Here is a 23165-nt window from a genome sequence, read left to right as displayed (position 1 = left end):
AGTTGTTTGTGAGTTTTTTGTAACCTCAGGTGGTTTAGTTGTGCTCAGGCGAGTTGCTGTGCAAGTGACTTTCACAGATGACACCCAAAGTTCTCCCACAGCACTTCGTGTCCTGAAGGAGGATGAGCTATGTGAGCACAGGCTCGTTTTCCATGTTTCTCTTTCCTTTTCTGTCCTATCTCTGCAGCGCTGTTGATGGTTTAGATTTTTGCAAGTCCCATTCTACAAGTTTCATTTTTCACTAAATCTCTGTGCATCTCTATTCTTCCTCTTTATCATCATGAATTTTTCATTCAGTCTTAGTGATTCATTTGTAGTTAATTTTTTCTCTTCATGCCACATTCTTCTTGCACTTCGATGCTCTTTAAGATGTACGATTCTTCTGAGGAGAATAGTTCTTTCCTTCTCACTTGGCTTAAGATTTGGGCTTCTGTTTCCTTATCCAAACCTGTTGTCCCACTTCCTTTCCAACTAACTTGGCTTTTAGTTCCAGCCCACCTATAATGTGTAACTATAGTATTTGAAAGTGCCTCAGTCTGACCTTTGTGTCCCTACCTACAGCATGTCAACAGCCCCCCAACAAACTCCTAGTGGTAAAGTTTTGCTGCTGTCTTCTGTCCTGGCGAGTGAGTCTGTATTAAGACATTACACATGGTTGGGCTTAAGCTATAGAAACATATTTCAGCTGTGTGAGGATAAGCAGTGACCACAGGCAGGACTAGGCCTGCTTTTGTTGAACAGGAGGTTAATGTCAGAGTGGAGCACTGGAGTAGTGGGAAGCAAAACGAGAGAGAATAATCAGTCCTCAGAACTCTGGAGGGCCTGTCCTGAGTCTGAGGACTTATTTATCTCAGATACATTATGGGCGGTGAGGAGAAGAATTCAGCTGTGCTAGCAGTAATCAACATATGATTCTGTGTCTTGATATATGGCATGTTGGTGCCATAAATACTAACACTGTTACTAATGTAAGTGATTACAGTTGTTTTTTTTCCACTGTTCTTCAATCTGCTTCACAGTGTGATAACTGCGGGATTGAACCTATTCAGGGTGTTCGGTGGCACTGCCAAGACTGCCCTCAAGAAATGTCCTTGGATTTCTGTGACTCTTGTTCTGACTGGTGAGCAGCATATGCTTCTATTTGGTATTTGTAATTACCGTGAGTATATCAATGTGGTATTATTGCTGTGTATACCTGCTCCAGCACAGGATAGATACATCTCTTGTGTTGGGTGAAGTGAAAGATACTTAAACATATATTCGTGGGAGATGTACGTCTAGAACACGCTTGCAAAATACATACAATAATAATACAGAGGACAGATTAGATTTACTACTGTTAAATAGTTGGGGGGAAATTGTTTTTTGTACAATAATTGTTCAGTATCAGATTTGGTATGACTCTTAATATGATCATTGAAAGCTGTTTATGAAAGTTAAGGAAAATATTTGACTTTTAAACTGTTATCTTTTTCTTTCCCTTGCAGTCTGCATGAAACAGAGATTCATAAGGAGGATCATCAGTTAGAACCTATTTACAGAGCAGAGACATTTTTAGACAGAGACTACTGCATGTCCCAGGGCACCAGTTACAATTACCTTGACCCAAACTACTTTCCAGCAAATAGATGACATGGGAAGCAGATCTACAATCTTGGGCTTACTATCCTATTTGAAAAATAACAATGGCACCATTGTTAATTCTGTGCACATTTTGGAAAGACTCTCTGCTTTCCCTGAAATGTCGCTCACAGCATGACAGCTTCCTGGGTGTACTTGTCAAACTACAGCTTTGAGCTGTCATGGTTCTAGATCACTGAACAGCAGCTGAACATTCCTAGTGTGCAGAAGGTTTCACTGGGAGACTTTTTCACCACATTAGTCATTTTTAGGTGGTGAATCTAAACACAAAAGAAAAACATACAAAAGGGTGAGCCAGAAATGAGAGCACACATTAAAGACAGAGTAAATTCCAAAGGCTTTGAAGAACTTGGTTATAATGAGATCCAGAGGAGATGAAGTATTTATATAAAAACAGTTTAGTAGCTTGCAATTTTGTTGTGAAATAGTTTTCAGCACAGTAACTGACTTTAGGCAAGGTTTTAACCAATGACAGTGTTTGCTTCTAGGATATACTCTAAAAAATACTCACTGTCTCAGCAATGGTTGGTTACAGGCCTTTATTAAATCGGAGCTGCTTAATCACATTGACTTTCAATTTTTTTAATTTTTTTTAAATTTTTTTTTTAAAAACCACGATGAACTCTATTTACCAACAGTGAAGCACTACAGGAGGCAACTGTGGCATTGCTTCCTTAACCAGCTCATGGTGTGTGAATGTTATAAAATTGTCACTCAGATATATTTTTTAAATGTAATGTTATATAAGATGATCATGTGATGTGTACAAAATATGGTGAAAAGTGCCAGTGGTAGTAACTGTGTAAAGTCTCTAATACTCAACATTAACTCCTTTAAAATAAAATACACAGCCTTCTGCCTCTGTATTTGGAGTTGTTAGTGCAACTCATCAAAGAAAACTGCCTAATATAAATCATATATATGGTAATAATTTTTCCTCTTTTGTAGTCTGCACAAGATCCATGAAAGATTGTATTTTTATTACTATTTAAACAGTGATTAAATTTAGCCTGAGCAGTGAGCAAGGGTTCACATGCATTCTTTTATACTGCTGGATTTTGTTGTGCATCATTTAAAACATTTTGTATGTTTCTTCTTATCTGTGTATACAGTATGTTCTTAAATAATGTTCAATTGTCAGGAGAACTGTGAGAAATAAACTATGTGGATACAGTCTGTTTATATATAGAATGCTTGCTGTGACTTCCTTTCTGTGTAGTTTTGACTTTTTAATCAAAATGGAAAACATTAAAGGGCATTTTAATATGTCATACAGATATTCACTATGCAGACCTGCAAGATGCCCAGCGCCTTCCTCGGCTGTTAATATCAGTGGGAGCTGATGGCGCTCTGCACCTACGTAAATATGCTTCGCCTTTGCAGGATTGGCATTTCAGTTTTCTTGTATCTTATTCATAAATTGTTCTTTTCCAGATTTCAGGAAAATCAGACTTTAGTAGCTTTGGTACACTGTATGTCATTGTCTGAGAAGCTTTGTAATTATTGTGACATATTTTTAGTTAATATATTTTTTATTGAAATGTATAGCTTGTGATTCAGAAACACTTGATTATTTTATAACTGTAGTAGACTTCCAGTTGCTTGAAAACTTGAACATTCAAGAGTAATTAGCTATAAAAGAAAGTAATTTGACTTTAAAAGTAAATAAATATGGCAATAAGAAGGGCTGGCTGCACCTAATAACCTAATTATAGCCTGATGAGTATTAATTTTCACAATAACACTTAGGTGTAGTCATTTTTTGCTTCAGAGAAAAGCAAGTTTAAGCATCTAATCTATTTAGAAGGTACTAGAGTACAGTTACTAGAACACTGAGCAAGTATCATGTAAACCTATCTCGCATATCTTGTATACTTGGATAAATTAAATCAAAACTAGGAAAATACAACAAAAATTCACAAGGCATACTTCAGTTCTCCCTTTAATTCAGAAAGATACTGCTCTGACAGGATCTAGTGAAAGAGTATGAAAGACCATTTGTGCTGTTTATGAGAAGGCAGAGTTGGTGAAGATGTGTTATCAGGGAGAGAATCTGTAGTAAACTGTCTGTGTTCTGTTGATATCCTAAAGAAAAAAGGAAATAATGGAAGTACATTAGTGAAAATATGATTAAAAGCAAATACTCAGTCATCCATTTAGGATAGCTTGGGAAGAAAAATATATATGTAATTTGAGTGACATTGGAAGCAGAAGGAGAATTTCAAATCTGAATCACCTAAGAAAGAAATGTCTTGAATAAATCCTTTTGTTAATTGAATGCATATAAATACTTATATGTCCATATGCATGCATATACAGATATTTCTCTTGCATATATTATGAACATATGCAAACAGATATCTAATGCACATATACCCAGACAAGCATGGGATTTTTTTGTTCCACAAAAAGGACCAGAAAAATCAGGAACTTTGAACTGAAACTGTATGATGAATAATTTTTGTATTTTTTTTTAAGGTAGCAGCTGATTTTTGTCTTTATTCCCATCCGACAAGTGTGATGTTCCACACTTTTTCCACATTTTTTAACCTATTTGTAATTAGTTGTAATAAAAAATACTCCAAAAAGCAACCCAGATGAATTTGGAACTTCATAGTAACTCCAGATTTTTATCTTTTTTAAATACTATACAATACAGCTGCTACTGCTTGCAGGCTTGGTTTAGAAAAAACTACCTTTTCAAGCTCATACATTATGAAAGTCTCTTGCTTAAAGCTGTTGTACTGCAGATGTTGGTCATGTAATGCCACTATTCTGGAGCTGGAAAAGCACTTCCTAGAGCATCAGAGGTAAAATGTAGTCTGTAAAAGGACCGAGGGAAGGAGGAACATCCAGGATGTGAAGGATAAGAACATATCTAAAATACTCCCTTAACAAAATAATTGAATTAGCATTTACAGGGCAAATGCTATGGAAGAGAAAGAAAACAGAAGAGTCTGCCCTGAGTGGAAAAAGGACATACTTTGTAAGCATGCTGATTTGAACTATATGTCCAAGTCATGTACTGTGCTTTAAAAAGGATTAAACCCACATAAATTGTAACAGAAATTATTACTCCTCATTTTTGTATGTTTTATTTGTATTATGTCCTCATTACAAGAAAGGTAACTTTAAAAATACAAATCTGCTGCATCAAGTGCAACTTTAACAGAAAGAGCAATCATGCAACCCACTTCAACTGAATTTATCCAGTAGTTCCAGTAAGAGGATGCAATTTTATAGGAATGTCAAACAAGCTTTTATTTAGTTGTCAGTAAACCAAAGAACCTCCACAATATTTTTGTTAACTTAATGGAAATATGATATGATTTTTACAGACTTGTTTTCAGATGTTATGGATGTTGTGGCCTACTGAAGATGCAAGCAAATATTTGATTATTTTAATCCCTGGCTCATGGTTAACTTTATATGTAGATTTTAGCTGATATAGTAAAACTGATGTTAATATGGATAATTATCAAATTGCACATGTAACTGCACTATACAATCATTATTTTCACCTTAGTCCACAAAACTGGGAAGTCATCATTTATAATACCCAGCACTTTCCAACAGAAGACAGCTGTCTCAAAAATGGTGTCTGCTCTGAAACAAGTCAGACCTCACAGGACTGACAGACTTCCACAATATTCAGCTGTGTCTTTGCTTTCAGTTATTTTTTGTGTTATAGCTGTGTTCTGGGGATGTCTGCAAAATTGTATTTCAACTTTTAGCTTTACTAATTCTAGCTGTCTTACAGCTGCGTGTAACGAGATTTTAGTCACTAAGAAAAAACCAAAAAACAAGCTAAGTGATACCCCAACTATTAATACTGTTAATTAAAAATCAATGGGACAATTGCAGTGTTCTTAATATGCTGTACAGTGAATGGTGTGGTTGAAGAGCTCACTGCTGACCAGGCAATGTGTCTGACTTCCATTCAAATATATAAGATCATGAAATACAAACTAGAGCTGCTGTTCACCATGCTGCTTGTAGCCCGTGAAGAGCAAACAACCACTAAAACAACATACAGTTCTTAGTGTGGAGTTAGCATACAGGACACTCTATATTGAGTGTATTGTCTGAACAGAGAAAAAAAAGTCATCTGAAATAACATACCACATGCACAAATTCCAGATACCTCTCAAGAAAGCAGTATTGCTTTGAACAGCATTTTATTCATGACTGCCAAGTGCACGTGTGAGGTGAAGCTGTGTACAGACCGTTACTGCATTACTGTTGAAAACGCTGCTGCTTCGTTTTTCAGAAAAGAGTCAATTGACTTGCAGACTTCCAGAAAAACATCCTCTGGTGTTGCTTCTGCATCAACCTGTGAAGGAAAACAAAAGTAGTTTTTATTAAATTATAAATAATTATCTTTAAATTATCAATGATGACACAGAAAAGGGGTCCAGTATAAAAGAGAAGTTCTGTTTCATGTTACAAGCATCCCAATAAAACGAAGAGGCGTCCATAAAAGTTATTCACCGTTTCCAGAGATTTATGTGGAAGAGTCTGAAGGCTTCATTGTCTGGAGCAAAGCACATTGATCAAATGAGGAAGATCGAGCTCTTTATCTGAAGTACTCGTATTTTAAAGTAAAATTATACCCTTGATATACAGACAAGTTTCAAGGATTTGCAGAAACTATTTCAATGTTTACCTGAAAAAAAAAAAAAAAAAAAAAAAAAAAAAAAAAGCTCTGATGCCCTACCCATAATGAAATGAAAGAATGATTTGATGATTTGTTAATTTGTTTTCTGTCTTTTCTGTCATCTAAAGTCAGTGGATGCAATGCTCTGACCTAAATGCTTCCAAATGACAGTGAAAGCAGGGTTGTGTGTTTCTGAGTGTTTCCATTTCCAAGATTGGTGCATCAGTTCTGGTTTTCTTACAACCTATGGGCAAGGCGTGTTTTACAGCAGCACTGCTTTTGTTGTATGACCACTCGCTTTCAGGGAAGGTTTTTTGTTTCTTTAATAACACAAAGTTTCTGTTTTGGCCAGAGGTTGTCCAGGCTGTTCAAGTTTTTTTTTTTTTCCTTTTTTTTTGTGAATTAACTTCAAAAAGAACAAGACCAAACTATTCCGAGAAAGAGATTGCTGCCTTGTAGTGATGGGCAACAACATTTGCAGCCAGTAATGTTTCCGTTACCTAGAAAATGTAACGTACTGACAAGTTTCTTTCAACAATGAGTTGCATGTCCAACCCATGCAGGTAATTACTTCAGGAAGGAGAGCTTTCTGTTGTCTTCACAGTAGTTGCAGAAGCTTTCATGCTGGCTGTGTACACCTGCAGACTGCACTTGCCAGTGATTCAGTTCCTCTCAAATGCCCTGGTGAGAGTCTTCAGATTCTCTAGTCAAAAGCAATCTTCTTCTCTGCTTCTTTCTTAATGCTTCCTCTTTCATGCATGCATGACATTAAATTTGTACACATTCTAGTCAGACCCATGACAACTTTCCTAAAGCCTGTGTTTCTGAACTACACACTGCATTTTCAACTCCAAGATAGGATGCCAGACAATTGTAGTGTTTGAAGGGGACGTTCCTGACAATTGCGCTTTTCTGCCACCAATTTGTTCTGCAGAAGGAAAGGAATTTCAGTCCCATGCCCCTCCCCAAATATATTTTTGAAATAGGCAATGAAATCCCCTCAGACACACTGTTGCTTGCAGCCAGCTCCTGTAGAGCCTGACTGCACTCAACGCACATTTAAGTCCCTCAGTGCTAAGTCTTGTGTGAAAGTCAGCAGCTGCTCCTTGCAGAGAGCCAGTGAGGGATCACATTTGTGCTCCAGAGCTTCGTTTCACTCTTGGTGGCAGGCACAGATGCTGCGAAGTTTGGTCCCTTGTCACATCCTGTCAGACATGCTGGCACATCCAGGCGGGCTAGCCCCAAACTCAGCAGTTCCAGCTCTGGAAACAACGCAGCACCAGTCTGGCCAACCTTTAATAAGCCTGACAGGGTCTGGTCCCCTTGGACTCACAGCAAGGGGGTCTTACAGTCTGAGCCACCCAAGCCCATTCTGGCGATCTTTCAGAAGCACGGTTCTGTTGCTGCCATTGCAGCTTTGTTAGGAAGGTTTTTGATGGAGCAGGTGGTGCCTTAGAAAGGTCAGGTCACAAACAAGGGCTGCATGCCATTCACAATCCCTCTATGGCATAGAAGCAAAGGGCTTAGAGGATGGATACCTACGTGTGCCAAGAGAAAGGGGGAAGACAGAACCATTCAGGACCAAAAACCTAGATTCCTAAATTAGAATAAAACTAGCAGCTCCCATCTTGCCTACTATAAAGCAGCTTGGTCTGTCCGTCTCAACTGCCAAGACACCTGCTCCATACAGCTATCCCCCAGGGAAAAAACTTCATGCCAGGTGAAGGCTGCAGCTACTTCAAAGCTCTCAGCATTTCTTCAGCCCGGAGGATCTCCTGGTGCTGACAGGGCCACGCAGTCTGGCCAGGGAGCACGCTGCGAGCTCCAGAGCTGACGTTTGATCTGATAAATGCACAGCTGAGAATCGGTTGTGCCAAGCTTCACACCGTCCTTCACCTACTTGAGAAGTTAGATCTCACTGTGAACACTGTGAGTTAGCACAAAGTATTCCGGTCCAGTAGAGTTCATTGGAGCAGCTGTGATAGCAAAACCTGCCTAAGGATGGAAACACTGGATTCAATGCCTGAAGATTTAGGCTGTGCTAAATTGACAGCTCACCCAGAAACTTCTGATTCACATGACAGCCACGTGAGACTACACCTCTGGAGACAGTGCAAACCCGATGGCCAACAGCCCGTTCCCGGGCTGGTGACCAGTCTAACCCAGATCAGTCTTAGCAGACCTTCTACTTCTGAAATGGGTGGCTTGCTCATGCCTGTGTAGCACAGCAAAAAACACTTCCATACAGTTGCAATAAACACATGGGCTTATGCCTTGAGAACTACTAAATTAGACAAGCACGCAGTAAGGTGTTGCCTCCTTGTTCGTTGAAATGCCTGCCCTCCTCTTCCTCTGATTTCTCCCAGAAAGCTGACCCAGTGTGACTGTGCTTGCAGGGAGCTAAAATAGCACCATGTGAATTCTGCTTCGTACAGACAGCTCTGAGCTTGAGGCAGTACAGAACGTGAATGTGTCCTCTGCAGCTCCTGCAAGAAGTGTTATCTGTGTTGGAGCTCAGAGTGAATGCCAGCCTTTGGTGAATGTTTGGTGACTTTTAGTCCTAAACAGCTCTGATAGTGAAGAAAAATGCAAAAAAATACACATTTGTGAGACATTTATGTATATACAACATCTAAATGCTAACGTATTCTACTAATGTATATATAAAAAATGTAAGTGTATTTGATAAATATGCATCCTTTTGGCTCAATACATATTTTTATTATCTCTTTATTGCATAAATGCATCTGAAGTGGTTAACCAATCGAACCTAATCAGTGTAGCTGTCTTGCCATAGGTGTCTCCTGACCTTTTCTAGAACTGGGATTGATTCTCAGGTCCAGGTCCAGGCTGCTGTGATGAAGAATTAGGTTTGTGAGCACAGAGATTGTTGCCCTTTATGACTGGCTGGAACGCTGCCTTCCTAACAGTCACAGTAAAATATGGATGAGCTTGACTAATGACAGCCCCATGCTGGCCTCCAAAATAACAAAGGTCCAATTCATAAAACTAACTTAATGTCATGGCACAAAACTAACTTAATGTGACAATAATTCACAGCTAGTACAGCAGTAATTCAGTGGCATTCTCTGCAGTTCCAGGAGAGAAAACTGTATTTTTGGTTAGAAGAAATCTCATGAACTAGGACTGTTTTCAAGGTTATTCAAGGCTATTTTCTGATGTTAAAAGCAAGATCTAGCTATGGTTTTATACAGTACTTTTAGGTCTGAAATGCCACTATGACTTTAGGCAACTTCTAACACAGAACAATTTAATGAACTTATTTGAAAGATGATGGAAATAATGATTATAGTGCAATGTTGCTCATTTTGGCATTAAAATCACCTAGTTAAATCTTCTGTCATCAGATCTCCACTTGTTGTAGGTTTGGGGAGCTAGAACCCTATATATCTACTGCCACCAAGAAAAAATAGCCTGGATGGCTGAAGACTGTGGTTTTCAGAAAGTCTGAGACTGGAATAAACTCACTGGTTAGAAGCTTCTTATTGCAGGTCAGTCAAGGTCAGCTGTGTTGTCACTAACACGTTTTTGTCATTAAATAGGAGTGTTCAAAACTCTTTGAGCCTGGTACTACAGTACAATCAGAACCAACAGATCGAGCTGTCTGGAAATCCAGGAGAAATATGCTGCCCTGATTCACATTTGGTGTGAATAGCACTGTGTGTTATCTATAACCACCTGCTAATGTTTCTGATGCATCTTTTCACACTGGTGTCTCATCTAATGGGTCACAAACCACCAGGGGGAGTGACAAAGAAATACTTGTTCTTTTGTTCCCCAGGTACTTATCTGCCAGGGTTAATGATTCTCTGATAACCTTTCAAAAGATGGAAATAAATTACATACTTACTATCACTATTAGCATTGATCATCCTTTCTCTGAAGGGAAAATTACACATCTGTCCCTCCCCAGAGAAACTTCTAGTAGGGGATAGCAGCATGAGAAGGCTCAGAAGTGGAAGATCATGAGATGGTAGATGGTGGCTGATTCAGTGTGGCCATCTGCTTACAGTTCTTACAGTTATGTTTGTTTCATAACGGTTATGTGAAATGTGTGTGCTAAGAATCTAATAGTTTCTGCTTAAACAGTATGTGACTTTAACTAATTTTAGAAAAAAAAAAAACAGTATTACAATGCTGTGAAAAAGAAGAAAAGGAAAAAGAAAAAGGAAAAGGAAAAGGAAAAGGAAAAGGAAGAGGAAAAGGAAAAGGAAAAGAAAAAGAAAAAAAAAGAAAAAGAAAAAGAAAAAGAAAAAGAAAAAGAAAAAGAAAAAGAAAAAGAAAAAGAAAAAGAAAAAGAAAAAGAAAAAGAAAAAAAAAGAAAAAGAAAAAGAAAAAGAAAAAGAAAAAGAAAAAGAAAAAGAAAAAGAAAAAGAAAAAGAAAAAGAAAAACAAAAAGAAAAAGAGAAAGAGAAAGAAAAAGAAAAAGAAAGAAAAAAAGAATAAGGAATGCATTATAGTTGAAGTTTTTAGGTTAAGCTTCAATAAATACGGTGTGATCTGCAATAATGAAGGTTTATGGAAATCTGCTCTGGGATGCCTTCCTTGTTTGTTATAGTCATGTTCCTTTTCCTCAGATGGCTGTTTGACTAGGGACGTTGTATTTGAGACACCTACTGTTTTGATGTTAACTAGGTAGGATCAGCCTTGTCTTGCTTGACTACCAAGGCACTGCTCTATTACTTATTACCCTCCTACATACTGTCACTTGGAAAAAGCTTTAAAGTATGAGTCAGACATTAAAAACAATCTCTTTTTTTTTTTTCCCTTTCTTTTTTTTTTTTCTTTTCCTCCCTTTCTTCTCAATTGACAGAGGGCCACGTATTCAAAGATATTTACATTTAGGCAAGTTAAAAAACAAGTATGTGCTGACCAAATTTTCAAATACACTGTTCTGTCCAGGTGCCTCAGAATTCATCAAGAAATAAATTTAAGAACAACAATATCTACCTGCTTACTACAGCTAGCATAGTATATTTCATTCACCTGAGCATCTGCATCCCACAGAATTAGTCAATTTGCAACTGTTTTATTTGTTTGAGAAACTCTTTCAGCCCTCAGATTTCCAGTGAATTCTTTCTTAAAAAGCACCTCCTTGCTGTCATTAGCAGCAGGTGGATGTTCTGTAACTGACCATAAAAGCAACTATGGAACATTAAACCATATCCCCAAAACATGATTATTTTTTAAATAAATTGGAAATTTTCTAGCTCGCTGCTACAGCTACTTTGCCATCCAGAGTGCAATTTGAAAACTTAATGCCTTAGCAGAAAAGTGAACAAAGGACACTGTTATTCTTTGCCCTTCATTTTGTCAGTTCCTCTTCCCTCTTAAATACATCCCTGTGAGTTACATCACAGTCCTTCATCTCAGCTAAGCAGCTGGAAGGATCACCATTATTTATTCCTGTCAGGTTCACAGACATTTCATCTGCATCCAAAGGTTCCACCCTTTGTGCATGTCTCGCACTTCCACTGCTGTGCAGCAACACTGACAGGTAATCTTGGTACAAAAGGAAATTTCAGACAGAGTCCTGATCTTCTGGCAGCTCTGTTGGGTCACTGTTCTTGTTCAGAGATCAGCAGAACAAAGAAAAACTCCATTCCCACATATGATATTGCTTAATTATTAATGCATCAATGCACAATAACTCTGGGTTTAGAGAATGTCATAAAATTCTCATTGATTAAAATGGGAATGCTGTTACAACCATATACCTTCATCTTTTCTGTGTAAATAAAGCAAAGAGAAGAATTCCCAATAACTGCAGAAGTCAGACCTGAATTTTTCTGTCTCTGTTGGGTTTATTAGGCTCCTGCCATCCGTGCTGTAATCCCTGTTCCAGAAAAGAGAATGAGCAAGCCAATTTGACATTGTGGTCTCAAGTACACCTTGATGCGGCACAACAGAGCAGTTCCTCCTCCATTGAGTGCTCATCTGACTTTTAATTCCCACACCAACCCCTCTGCTGGCCTTACGCCCAGGTCTAAATTTTACATTTGCATATTTAATCTCTTGTCTGTTTCCAGACTGAAAACTTCTGGGCTGGATAGGACAAGTTAAACATGTACCATCATTGCCATGTACTGTTCCCAGTCCATGGAAAACTGCTTAGCCCTAAATACACTTAAAAAGGAGAAATCAAATAATATCAACCTTCCAGACTGATTTTGTTGTTAAATAAGTCTGTTGAACAATTCTGACTTTCTCCTCTGTGGCAAAGCAGGGACTGGGTGCTATAATTAAGATCTGTAAAACATGATCACTTGCACAATTAAACATCACTTCATCTAGAAGTCACACGTTGCAAAAAGCTGACAAAAAAAGTCTGATGCTAATTTTCATGGCAGTTAGGTGGGATTTAGACTCTTAAAATCTCAACATCAACTCCTTTGAAACTCCTCCATCAACTCCTAAGAAAGGGCCTGGCTGGAATCTCACGGGACATAAAGCTCACATGGGTGCTCCCCTGCAGAGCTGCTTCTGTTGAAAAATCAGTCCTGGGCAGGATATAACTTTCCAGAAGAAGGCAACTAAAGATTTGTTTGAACCCTTATTCTCTCCTTGTCTTAAATAGATTCTCTTCAGATGCTTTGGCTGTCGCTTATTCTGGGATCACAGCTAGACCTGGATCTGTAAACAGCACCTTCCATAAAGCTGTTAGACCCCATCAGCTTTGCCTGAGAGAAGTACAAAAGCATCTTGTCTGGAGTCACATGGATTAGTTTAAAGACTCTGTGAATGTAGATGTTCTTTTGAGAGGTCTTCAAAGCAACACCTATAAATTCACTTTGGTAACTTTGCCTGTCATATAACACAGTTCCTTCAGTGAGCAGAATTATAGAGGCAGAAGCATCTAAATAGGATGCTAACATCTAACATCTTCAGCCTGTGCTGGTCGGTGGTGGAGAGTAATAAAAAAACACTTAGGAATGAACAGATTCCTCAAGATGAAAACATTTGCTGTTATAAATAAAATCAGTAAATAAAACAAACAAACAAACAAACAAACGTTAGACTGCCAGTAGGTGAAGTCTCAGTCTTCAGTGCATGTGTGTGATATTATAAATAACAAAAACCAAGAACTATTTTAGCCTAGCCTAAAATAATTAAAAAAATAAATAAAGCGGGGGGTAGGGGGGAGGGAGGGAGAGGGACATTTAGATGTGTTACTGATATTCTTTTTGCTTTTGACCCAAATTTTCTTTCTTCATTCAGAGAACATCAGAGTGGCTGCTAATGTCAATGCTTATGCAGCCTCTAAAATATGTTGCTAAAAATGAGAAACTAACCCCATGTCCAGGGAACCTGGGAACTGCAAACTTTTCTATTACTCTCAGCTTTCTTCAACACATGCAGCTTAAACATATTCACTGCTAAAATTGTTTAAAAACTGTAAACATAAATGTCTGTTTTTTCGTAATTTTCCACATAGTTTAACTTCAAGCAAATACTGTGTATCACAATCAACACATTTTGTATTATGTGGAAACAGCTGTTGGCCAAGTCTTAATTTGATTTTTTTGGTCTTTATTCTTCAAATTGTTGACCCAAATAATGTACAGGTTTGAAAGATGTGCATTTACAAATGATAATACAGGCTGGAAAGAACCTCAGTGGGTCATCTTGTCCAGCCTTCTGATCAAAGGAGGGCTGGGTAGTGGAAGTATGCCATGATTCACTATGTTTGTTGTATGATTGACCAAGTCAGACTGTATGACTAAACTCTTTGGGATCACTTATCCAAGAGTATCACCTAGAAAAATTTCCTATACAAGCATTTCTTCCAGGAAACAAACAAACAAACAAACAAAAAACACTTCTTTCAAAGTATTTAGTGCATTTCCAAAATTGAATGTTTGATTGTTCATTTATTTATTTTTTGCTATTTATTCTAGCAGTACTTACTGCAGAACTGGTGAGGAGTATTTGGATCAAAATAGCTATTGAAGCCAACTGCACTGTGTGAATCTTAGATTTTAGATCTACTTTTACAATTTGACTATAGGTGGAAAGTAAACATTAAAATAGATTCCCACAATTGTTCAACAACATTTGGTTAAAAATAAATAAATAAATAAAATCACTTCCCTCTCCCATAAACGATCTAAACTACATTTACTTCTGCTCCTTGCTGTACAGGTACCAGGGTTGGAGGCTTCTACCTGAGACTGTCCAGTGGTACCAAGGATAATCTGGGAGGCTTAATTTTAAAAGTCCACCTTTGCCAAATATTTTGGCAGTGTTCTCCAAATGCTGATAAATAGCTGAACAAGTACTTATCCACATCATAAGTGTTTGGTGGCAGGGGGTTGTGATAGGGGCTGTCTCTCTAATTAAATCCATAATGGATTCACGTCTTTGACAGCAGACATGTATTTTACCAGTTTAGTAAAAAGGGCATTAAGTGAGTATTTCAATATGGAGTTTTCAAGAAAAACAGAACACATTTTTCAACCTTAAAAGCACACGTGACTTGCGTACTTGCTACAGCCTCTAGAAAGAAGCTCCCAGAATAATTCCAGAAAGTATTACTGGATTCTTTCACTTTTAGGACGAGAAGGATCAGCAAGACCAGCACTTTCTGTAGCTGATGATCAGGCACAGTTTGCCATGATCAAGAAGAAAATGTATAAAAAGGAATATAAACATCCTATGTAAATGAGATTAGAGATTTGCCAGCATATCCATCAGTTAATTGCACTGATGGAATTTGTCTTGTTTCTCTGCAAAGTATTGATCAGAGAATATAAAAAATGCTTTAAATTTCACATCCTCAGCAGGTGTAAACTGAAGTACTTAACTGAAATTAATATAAATATGTCATTTATACCAGCTGAAGGATCTTTCTTGTGTGCAGGTCTGTTTTATTTCAGGATATACACTGTCAGCTGTGTAAAGGTAACTAAGGGGCTTTGGATTAATATAATCTTTCATCCTAATTGTGAAAGCCTTTATACCTAAACAAAAGCTTTTCAGCATTAACATTTAGCAAGAGAATCTGTACAGATGAGGTAGTGATTCAGGATATGTTGTCAGAATCAGGATAAATTTGTGTTTTGATTCTTTCAACTTATACCATGGAATTCAGAAATTTGAGAATTTTCGAACAAACCAGGTAAGTGAAAGATGAGAACTCTGAAGTGCAGCAACTAATATAGTACATAAATGGTGTTGTGTCAGTATTTTCTGAATATTGCTTATATAATGGAAGTAAAAAGCAATCACTTAATTCAAAAGGTCAATCAATTTACCTTGCATAACTGTGCCTTTTTTTCATAGTATGCAATCACAGGTTTTGCTGCTTGGTAATAGCTTTCGATTCCTTCCTTGATGGTTTCAGCACTGTCAAAGTGCTGACTGCTCTGACTTCTCATCAAAAGGCGACTGCTCATGGTTTCTGCAGAGCAGTCCAGACAAAACACAAGTTTTGGTTCTCCAATCTAGAAAAAAAAAAAAAAAAGACAATAAGTATGCAAACCAGTGGCCTGGCAAAGCCTATTTTGTTCTGATAACTTTAAAAAGAAATGCTACTGAAATAATCATCAAGAAAAATATTAGTAAATTACTTATTTGTTTAGGCAGAAATTATGCTTACTAACAAACACCTCTTTTTGTAGCAGAATTTAGAAATCCTAGTCTTTAGGGTCAAGACTTGATTGAACTCTACAAATACAGAGAATATGAGATAAGATCTGAAAAATTCTGGCTGCTTCAACTGAAGCTCATCAATATATTCATCATTTGCAATTGTTTGATAAAAGCTTGATGCAAAAAGCACTGGACTCATGGTATGCTTGGCACAGTTATTCTATCCTTCATTTTTTTTCAGTCTGTGAAAAGTATAATATAAAATTTAGGGAGTAGTAAACTATAGCTTAGAGCTTCAAGAGTAAACCCAAGAAAATGTCCAAATTCAAGTGTGCCCACTTGAACTGGAAATGAGTGGCAACACACAGGCTCAGGAATACCATCAAATGCTTGTCATTGGACTTACAGGAATATGTCCAGTGAATTATTTTGTGTTACACATTATTTTATGTCAATATTTGCAGTGTAACTCTGCATCATTACTACCCATGGCATAAATGAAAGTTTTGATAAATTACACTGCATTTGCAAATTGGTGAATCATTTCCAAATTCTGTGAGATGCCTACCACTTCGTGCTTTTTGGCTAGTGCCAAACTAGTCCTGAGGGAGGGTCTGCCCTTTCCTATAAACAACATAAACAAGGATTTATCTATTTTTATTCTCATGTTTTGGGAAAAATAGTAAGTAATTTGTCTCTATCTGCATTTGACATTAGATACTTTGGTACTTTATGGGTGAAAAATAATTTGCAAGAAACAACAAAATATTCCTGATAATATTTTAGGAGAGATCCAAAAGCTCTAAAAACCAATCTCTATCATTCTTTCCCCAAGATGATATAAATATGCAAGTCTTTTGGAATGAATCTTGCAATACACTCTGTCATGTGCCCTGCTCAGATACAGCTCTATCTGACACTAAGTTTTATCTGAGCAACAACTGTTGGTCTGAATCTGAAGTGATAAACTCCACTCTAGCAAGTAAAATAAAAGCGTTACAGGATCTGAGATAAATAATGTAATAGATTTTCCATGCAGTTATACATTGAAGCTTTCAATGATGCTCTCAGGCTTTTTCTCATTCCTTCCAGCAGGGATTTGCAGAACATCTTATAGAAAAGAGTGAGATAGTCTTGAGAAAAGATAATTGTTCTTCACACTAGTGACCGTTAGATATTTATGTTTTGTTGTTGTTGTTTGTTTTGTTTTGTTTTGTTTTTTTTCCATGGCTACAGCAAAGGAAATCTAAATGACTGATACATGGAAACTGATGTTGCTACCCTAGTTTGCATTCTTTATAGAATGAAATATTCTAAAGGTAAATATTTCATGTTAGGCCTTGTGGCTTTGACTGGGGATCGTTGCATTGTGTTGACCTTTCTACTACTTTAATGACATTCAATGAGACAGCTGAATCTAAGGGATTATCCTGGACAGTTCAATGACAGGCTTTTTTCCAACCATTTTTTCCATACAGATGAGAGAGAACATTAATGTCATTAGCATTAGCAGCAGTTGGATTTGAAAGGCAGTTTTAACATTGCAGAGACTTAAATCAAGTTAAAAACAGATGCGGGCTTAATCAATGATTTAAACAAATGCCCTTTTTGTCTAATTGAACTAAGATTGGGAGAAATTATTCTGTGGACTTCTGCTTCTCTAGAATTATGGCTAGTAAAAAGTTCAGTTATATCACAGAAAGGATTTGGGCAAAACGTGCTGGAGAATAAACTGTTTCTACATACCTAATTCTAGCTAGGGCTGTCAATCTTTTAAATATAAGCACTATTCCTAAAGTCTTCTAAATAGAACAGCTCTTTGTTAACAATTATGTTTTTTGTACACCGTGTAGATATGTAGTATTATTCACATGCACTTTGCCACCATTAATTTATATCCACCGCATTTCATTCCATTACTGCATAGGAAGAACTTCTGACCACCCTTTAGAAAGAATTGCAGAGCATTATCTCACTAATGAGTCATTTAAAAAAAAATTCACAGAATTTCTGAGCAGCCAAATTCACCCTGCAAAAGCTGGAGTGGAAGCATCAATTCAAAACAGGTATGACATAGCAATTCCAAAGTTATCCCTTGGGGTCCTTGTATTTTACTTCAAATGGCAAAGAAGGTTCAGGACTACAAGATCTTTTGCTGCGATTGTGTCTATGGGAACTGAAAGGGGCTCTGCTTTTGCACTGGATTAAGACCTGTTTGCCTGGCAATGCCACAGTCCAAGACACACTGATTTCCAAGAGTTATTTACAAGAGAAATCTCTAATGTCTTTTTAATGGTCTGTGGCAATTCAGTAAAGGAACTAATAGGCCAACATTTCTGCGAATGGCTTCTCTACCAACTCCTACTGCCCATTATTTTTTCTAGTTTCTGATGCTGTCTGTAAGTCTTGATAGGCTTTTGTGTTAATCAGCTAAATAAAGCAGCTGTTTTCAGAGAGAAAATAGATAATTCATTAAAGCTTTATTACCCTTCAAGCATGCATAGGACATTTGTGAAGTGTAATTTGATAGAACATGTAGTTAACTATTTCCCTTAAATCAACATTTCCTTTCTTACAAGCCCTAGTAAATCCACTCATGGGTTTTATATGGAGTATTTTCTGCAGATTGAGAAATAGACAGCGGAGATTTCTAAGTAAGTCTTAGCACATACTGAGGAAATCAATAACTCAAAACTGCCACATAGTCACTTGCAAAACACTCTTTTTATGGTTATATCACCTGTTAGTCATGACAAAAATTTAATCTGTTTACTGATTCAAAGTGGCAGCAAGCTTTAGCAGAGCTGGCTTAATGGTAGGAGGTATTAATTGTGGTGACAGACCTTCATGTACCTCCACCATGCAGTGCTTGATGATATTTTCATGAGAAGTGTAGCACCCATCCCATAGAATTAGAAAACTCATTCTAAAATGGTAATTTTCACTAAATGAGAATTGCTCCCAGTTTTTATAAAAAAATCTAGCTAAAATAAGGCTTTACTGTCTGCATAGGCAAGGGCAAAAGCTATAATAACTATATTAATGGGGTGCCAAAGTCTCAGTGATCAGCAGCAAAACTATTTTTTGGGCTGATGGATTGGCTCTTTACAAAAAAAAACCTGTTGCAATCCACTGAAGATGGGCACCCTAGCAGCACTAGAAGTACAGTCCTATCTTAATAGGAGAAGTAACAGAATTACAACTACATGGTCACCTTGCTCTCAAACTCTTTTGCTTCATTCAGCTCCCGGGGATAACCATCAATCAGAAATCCTTTTGTGTCCCCTAAATTGGCAACCATGGCTTCCTTCAGTAGCTCAAGGACAATACCCTGCATTGGAAAGAAAGGAAATTACTTGATTAATTAATAAGAAAGTCTGGTATCTTTGTTTGTTATACCAACATTAGTTCTATGCCCTTGAGAACCACTCTGATCTGTTTTGCTAAAAGCATGTCCTGCAAATGCAGGTGTTTTTCTTTGGTACCTGCACATGCTACACAAATCTAGTGTTGCAACCCATCCAAGAGTTTCTAAAGTACCCTCTGGATAGCTGGAAATATTTCAAAGTTTCAAAATTAATGTTAATATCTGTGAAACTTTGGGGGCAGTGCTGCTGCATTTTCTAATCTGATGGCATTTCGTTCTGTCATTGATATAATTATATAACATGTAATGAGATAAGACACCCATTCTGATCAAACACACTGAAGAGCAAAGCAATCAAAATCAAGTCTCATGGTAGCTTTTATTTTCCCGTGAGCAGCACTTCCCAGTGAATTTCATTAGCAAGCACATACTACGATCTAACTGCACTTGGTGAAGACCCATCAAGAGGTCAGGCTGCAGACCTGCCATGTGAAAGTCAAGTTCAGCTGAGAACAACAAACTGTCTTCATAGTCTCCATTAAACTGCAGTCCAGCTACACTGGGATGTTAGCCAGCTCTGCAGGGAAACGCTGCAGGTATTGTAAATTAGAGCAGCTGCCAGGAGGACCAGCTCTGAATTTGAAATGCAAAGCTATAAAATGGACATAAAGTTTCTGTTTCCTGTACCTATTCCTACATTCTGCAATGTATAGTACAGGATCTGTCTCACTGTATTTCTTGAGTAATCTATATTGTGTATGGGAGTCTGAAATGTAAACAACTACTGGCACAGAAAGGGAAGAGAAGTGCCACAGATCTGGCGATGAGGAAACTTCTCCCTCAAGTTGCAGATTCATTTTCCTTAAATCGGAATAACCTCTTATTTCCACCCTTTTAGACAATCTATATACTACCATTGCTCTTAACAATTAGGACCACAGATAAAACTGTAGCTTACTCCTGGCACAGGTTCACCACATTCCATGATGTCCTTGATCAATTTACTTCTCTCTGATAATGACGATAACTCATTTTGGAGAAGGTCACCAGTGGACAGGTGAGTAAATCCGTACTTCTTCACTAACTGTTCACATTGGCTGCCTTTGCCAGACCCAGGACCACCTTGGTAAGGGAAAAATGTCAATAATTAGAAAGGAAGAAATGCATTTTCTCAATTTATAGAAACTGAGAAAATGGAAGGAAATTGATATGACTGCCTACAATTTTATTATTAGTATTTTTTTTTTTTAAGTAAAGACACTCTATATAGTAGAACAAACCATATAATTCCTTTCCGATACACTACACCGCTGACTCCAAAACCATGTGTTGAAATCAAAGGAGTCACAACAATGTGAAATGTCTTGCAAAAGAGAACCTGTTCCTAAAACACAATTACCGTGTCAATGAAAAACATTAAACAGGGAGCAGGGGAGGGGATTTGATTCCATACACATTCAGGCTTGCAAGTTGCAAAAAATACTAGCAAATTAATCTTCCCTGCATCCCTGTGAAGGAAATATTTTGCCCTCAGCTGTGTGGAATGGAAATGTATAAGCAGAGATGGTGAAACCTGATTGTGTTATGTGGCATATATGTGGGAGCACAGCAGCTAAATCCTTTTGCCCTGTGGCAAATACAAGAGCACAACTTCACCGAGCTTGCTTCCTCTTCCCCTGAGCTGGAGAGTTTTCACAGGTGCTGGTACATCTGCCGATAACCAAAAGCCACATACAGAAGCAGCTAAATGATGGTGAAGGCTTGATCCTACTGCTCCCTGATACCATGGTATCAACTTGCTCTTTACACGTACTGCAGGGAAACGTAGGGACCTAGTGCTCAGTGATGCATGGCACCCTGTCACCACTCGTTCACCCTGTATTCATATGGGAGCTGGAAAATCATGTTGAACCAGGGCTGAGATTCAAATGGCTGTAGGCATAAGGGCAGTCTCAACAGCTGGGGTGTAGCTGCTGAGGTGATTGTTCCACCAGTTGAAGGGAAGGCACCTGCAGCCCACCACACCTGTGGGCTGAGTCTTGCCTCTCCCCGGGGGCCTGTGGGTGACAGAAAGGGCGGGAAGGGAAGGGCAGTGACTGGGGTGGGTGCTGCAGGTGTCCTCCTGTCAGCAGTGGCTCAGGGATGCAGCTCAAGCCATCCTGCTTCCTCTGGGACTGCATCAGCAGTCCCCAAACACCCTACCTCTGGCAGGTATTTTTTATGGGGTCTGCTCAGAGATTGGGGGATGCTGCCTCGTGCTCTGGGTGCTGGCACTGCCCTGTTACACCTCCTCACAGGAAAGCGGCTTCTTCAGCTCTGAGCCCTGATGGCTCACCCTGTGAGAGGCCAGGGGCCTCCTCAGTCACTCACTGAGCAGCAGCCACCCCACGCTGGCTGGTAAGATCACCAAAATGGCCAAAAGCTTCATCTTGGGGATCCTGCCCCTGTGGTGGTGACCTCCAGAGCTGTTGGAGGAGCTGAGGTGAGTGTTCCACAAGGTGCGGCTGTGGGAGAGCCTGAGGCGGCCATCTTGGCAACCAGGGTGGGGGGGACGCCTAGAAAGTAAATTCATGTTGCAGATATTGGTATTTGGGGAGAAATTTCAAGGTGTGTGGCAGTCAGCAGCTTTTTTATGATTGTTGATGGATCTATTTGGAAGAACTACTTAAGTAGGAGGTAATTATACCCTTGCAGGTGGACACTGCTCAAAAATCAAAGGAAGAGGCAAGACTGTATGCTTAAATTTAAAGATTAAAAAACACGCTCTATTAAAAACCTTCTTTTTAAAAAAAAAAAAAAAAAAAAGCATATGGCTTGCATATTTATTAACTATTGAGACTCACAGATATACCAATATGGCTCTGTTATGTGGACTTAAGATGATAGAATAAGTGATGATAAGCAGTGTGCTTTTTGCTTTTGTTTATCTTTCTGTTAATGAAGATAGGAATAACACATTCACAGTGTAGTGAATGTAGCATCATCTCCTCCCACCTTGAAATTTCTTCTACCTTTTGCATTCAATTTAAGAAATAATTGCACCAAGTCTATAATTTTCAGAGAAAATACAGTACTGCAGCTGAGAATAAAATCTGGGTCATAAGGCAGTTGCAACAAAGGAGCGGTTTTGTCTAGTGTAACCTGCAGTCTTCTACTTCAGATTCACAAAGATAATCATCAACTGTGGTGTGAGGATCACAGTTGTGCTATGATTTTAGCTAGAGAGCCTTTTTCACAGTCATTTTCTTTCCAGTGTGGGTTACGTGCTGTTATTGTATTGCTTTAATAACAAGAAAACTATACTTCTGTAAAAGCGGCCATTGGCGGAAAATAAGGAGTAAGTAAGAGTGGCTATGGAGGAACAGATATAGAGACATTATAGACAAACTACACATAAATATCTGTAATGACAAACTATTTCTGGTCTGTTTCTTAGATGAGCAATTTTGTGTGTGCATGTGCTTGTTTACATATTCTGTCTTCTGGACATGTACGTTAGCAGTGCAGTAATTTTATCCTACTTCTTTGGAATATACCCAGTAATAAAAATTACCTTCTACATCCTATGTAACTTTCTCTCCTGAATGTAGAGCCAAAATAGAAATTCCATGGCGTCCCTTCACATACTAAATAAAACTAGATCTCTTTTCAGAAATAACAATACAAGAACAATTCTAGGTTGTTTAGTTACTAGATAAATCCTCAGAAAAGCTAATGCATTTCTATAATACCTTTATCTCTTAGTATTTTAAAGAGAATGTTAGCAAAGTGAGACAATATGCAGGATATATGCCATAATGACCGTTAGTGTTCTCCCAAAACATTAAAGTTGACTGTGTTTATTTTCACAGAAGAGTTCCAACAAAGCTGATATTAAAATGCTGAGCC

The 23165-nt window shown here is 38.0% G+C and overlaps 2 protein-coding genes across 5 annotated transcripts in view; one reads left to right on the top strand and one right to left on the bottom strand.

The window, feature by feature from the left end:
* Positions 1–2817, top strand: part of ZZZ3 (zinc finger ZZ-type containing 3) — a 60435-nt gene extending 57618 nt beyond the window's left edge. For 3 of the 4 annotated variants that reach the window (XM_084291499.1, XM_084291497.1, XM_084291498.1), the window contains exons 12-13: positions 1020–1120; positions 1488–2817. In XM_084291499.1, the coding sequence (XP_084147625.1) occupies positions 1020–1120; positions 1488–1632 (246 nt within the window). In that variant the 3' untranslated portion in view covers positions 1633–2817. Of the gene's footprint in view, positions 1–1019; positions 1121–1487 lie in introns of those variants that run through there. The other variant, XR_014618684.1, reaches the window with a different exon arrangement.
* Positions 2818–5869: 3052 nt separating this feature from the next.
* AK5 (adenylate kinase 5) overlaps positions 5870–23165 on the bottom strand; it is a gene marked incomplete at both ends in the record, with an annotated part of 92446 nt that continues 75150 nt past the window's right edge. The window contains 4 exons of the mRNA XM_084291102.1: positions 5870–5974; positions 15574–15762; positions 19125–19241; positions 20236–20399. Of these exons, the coding sequence (XP_084147228.1) occupies positions 5870–5974; positions 15574–15762; positions 19125–19241; positions 20236–20399 (575 nt within the window). The remainder of the gene's footprint in view (positions 5975–15573; positions 15763–19124; positions 19242–20235; positions 20400–23165) is intronic.

The sequence above is a fragment of the Netta rufina genome, assembly GCF_964035555.1.
Source record: "Netta rufina genome assembly, chromosome: 8".
Classification (NCBI taxonomy): domain Eukaryota; kingdom Metazoa; phylum Chordata; class Aves; order Anseriformes; family Anatidae; genus Netta; species Netta rufina.
The sequence above is the reverse complement of the archived record's forward strand: the minus strand, read 5'-3'. Positions and strand labels throughout refer to the sequence as shown.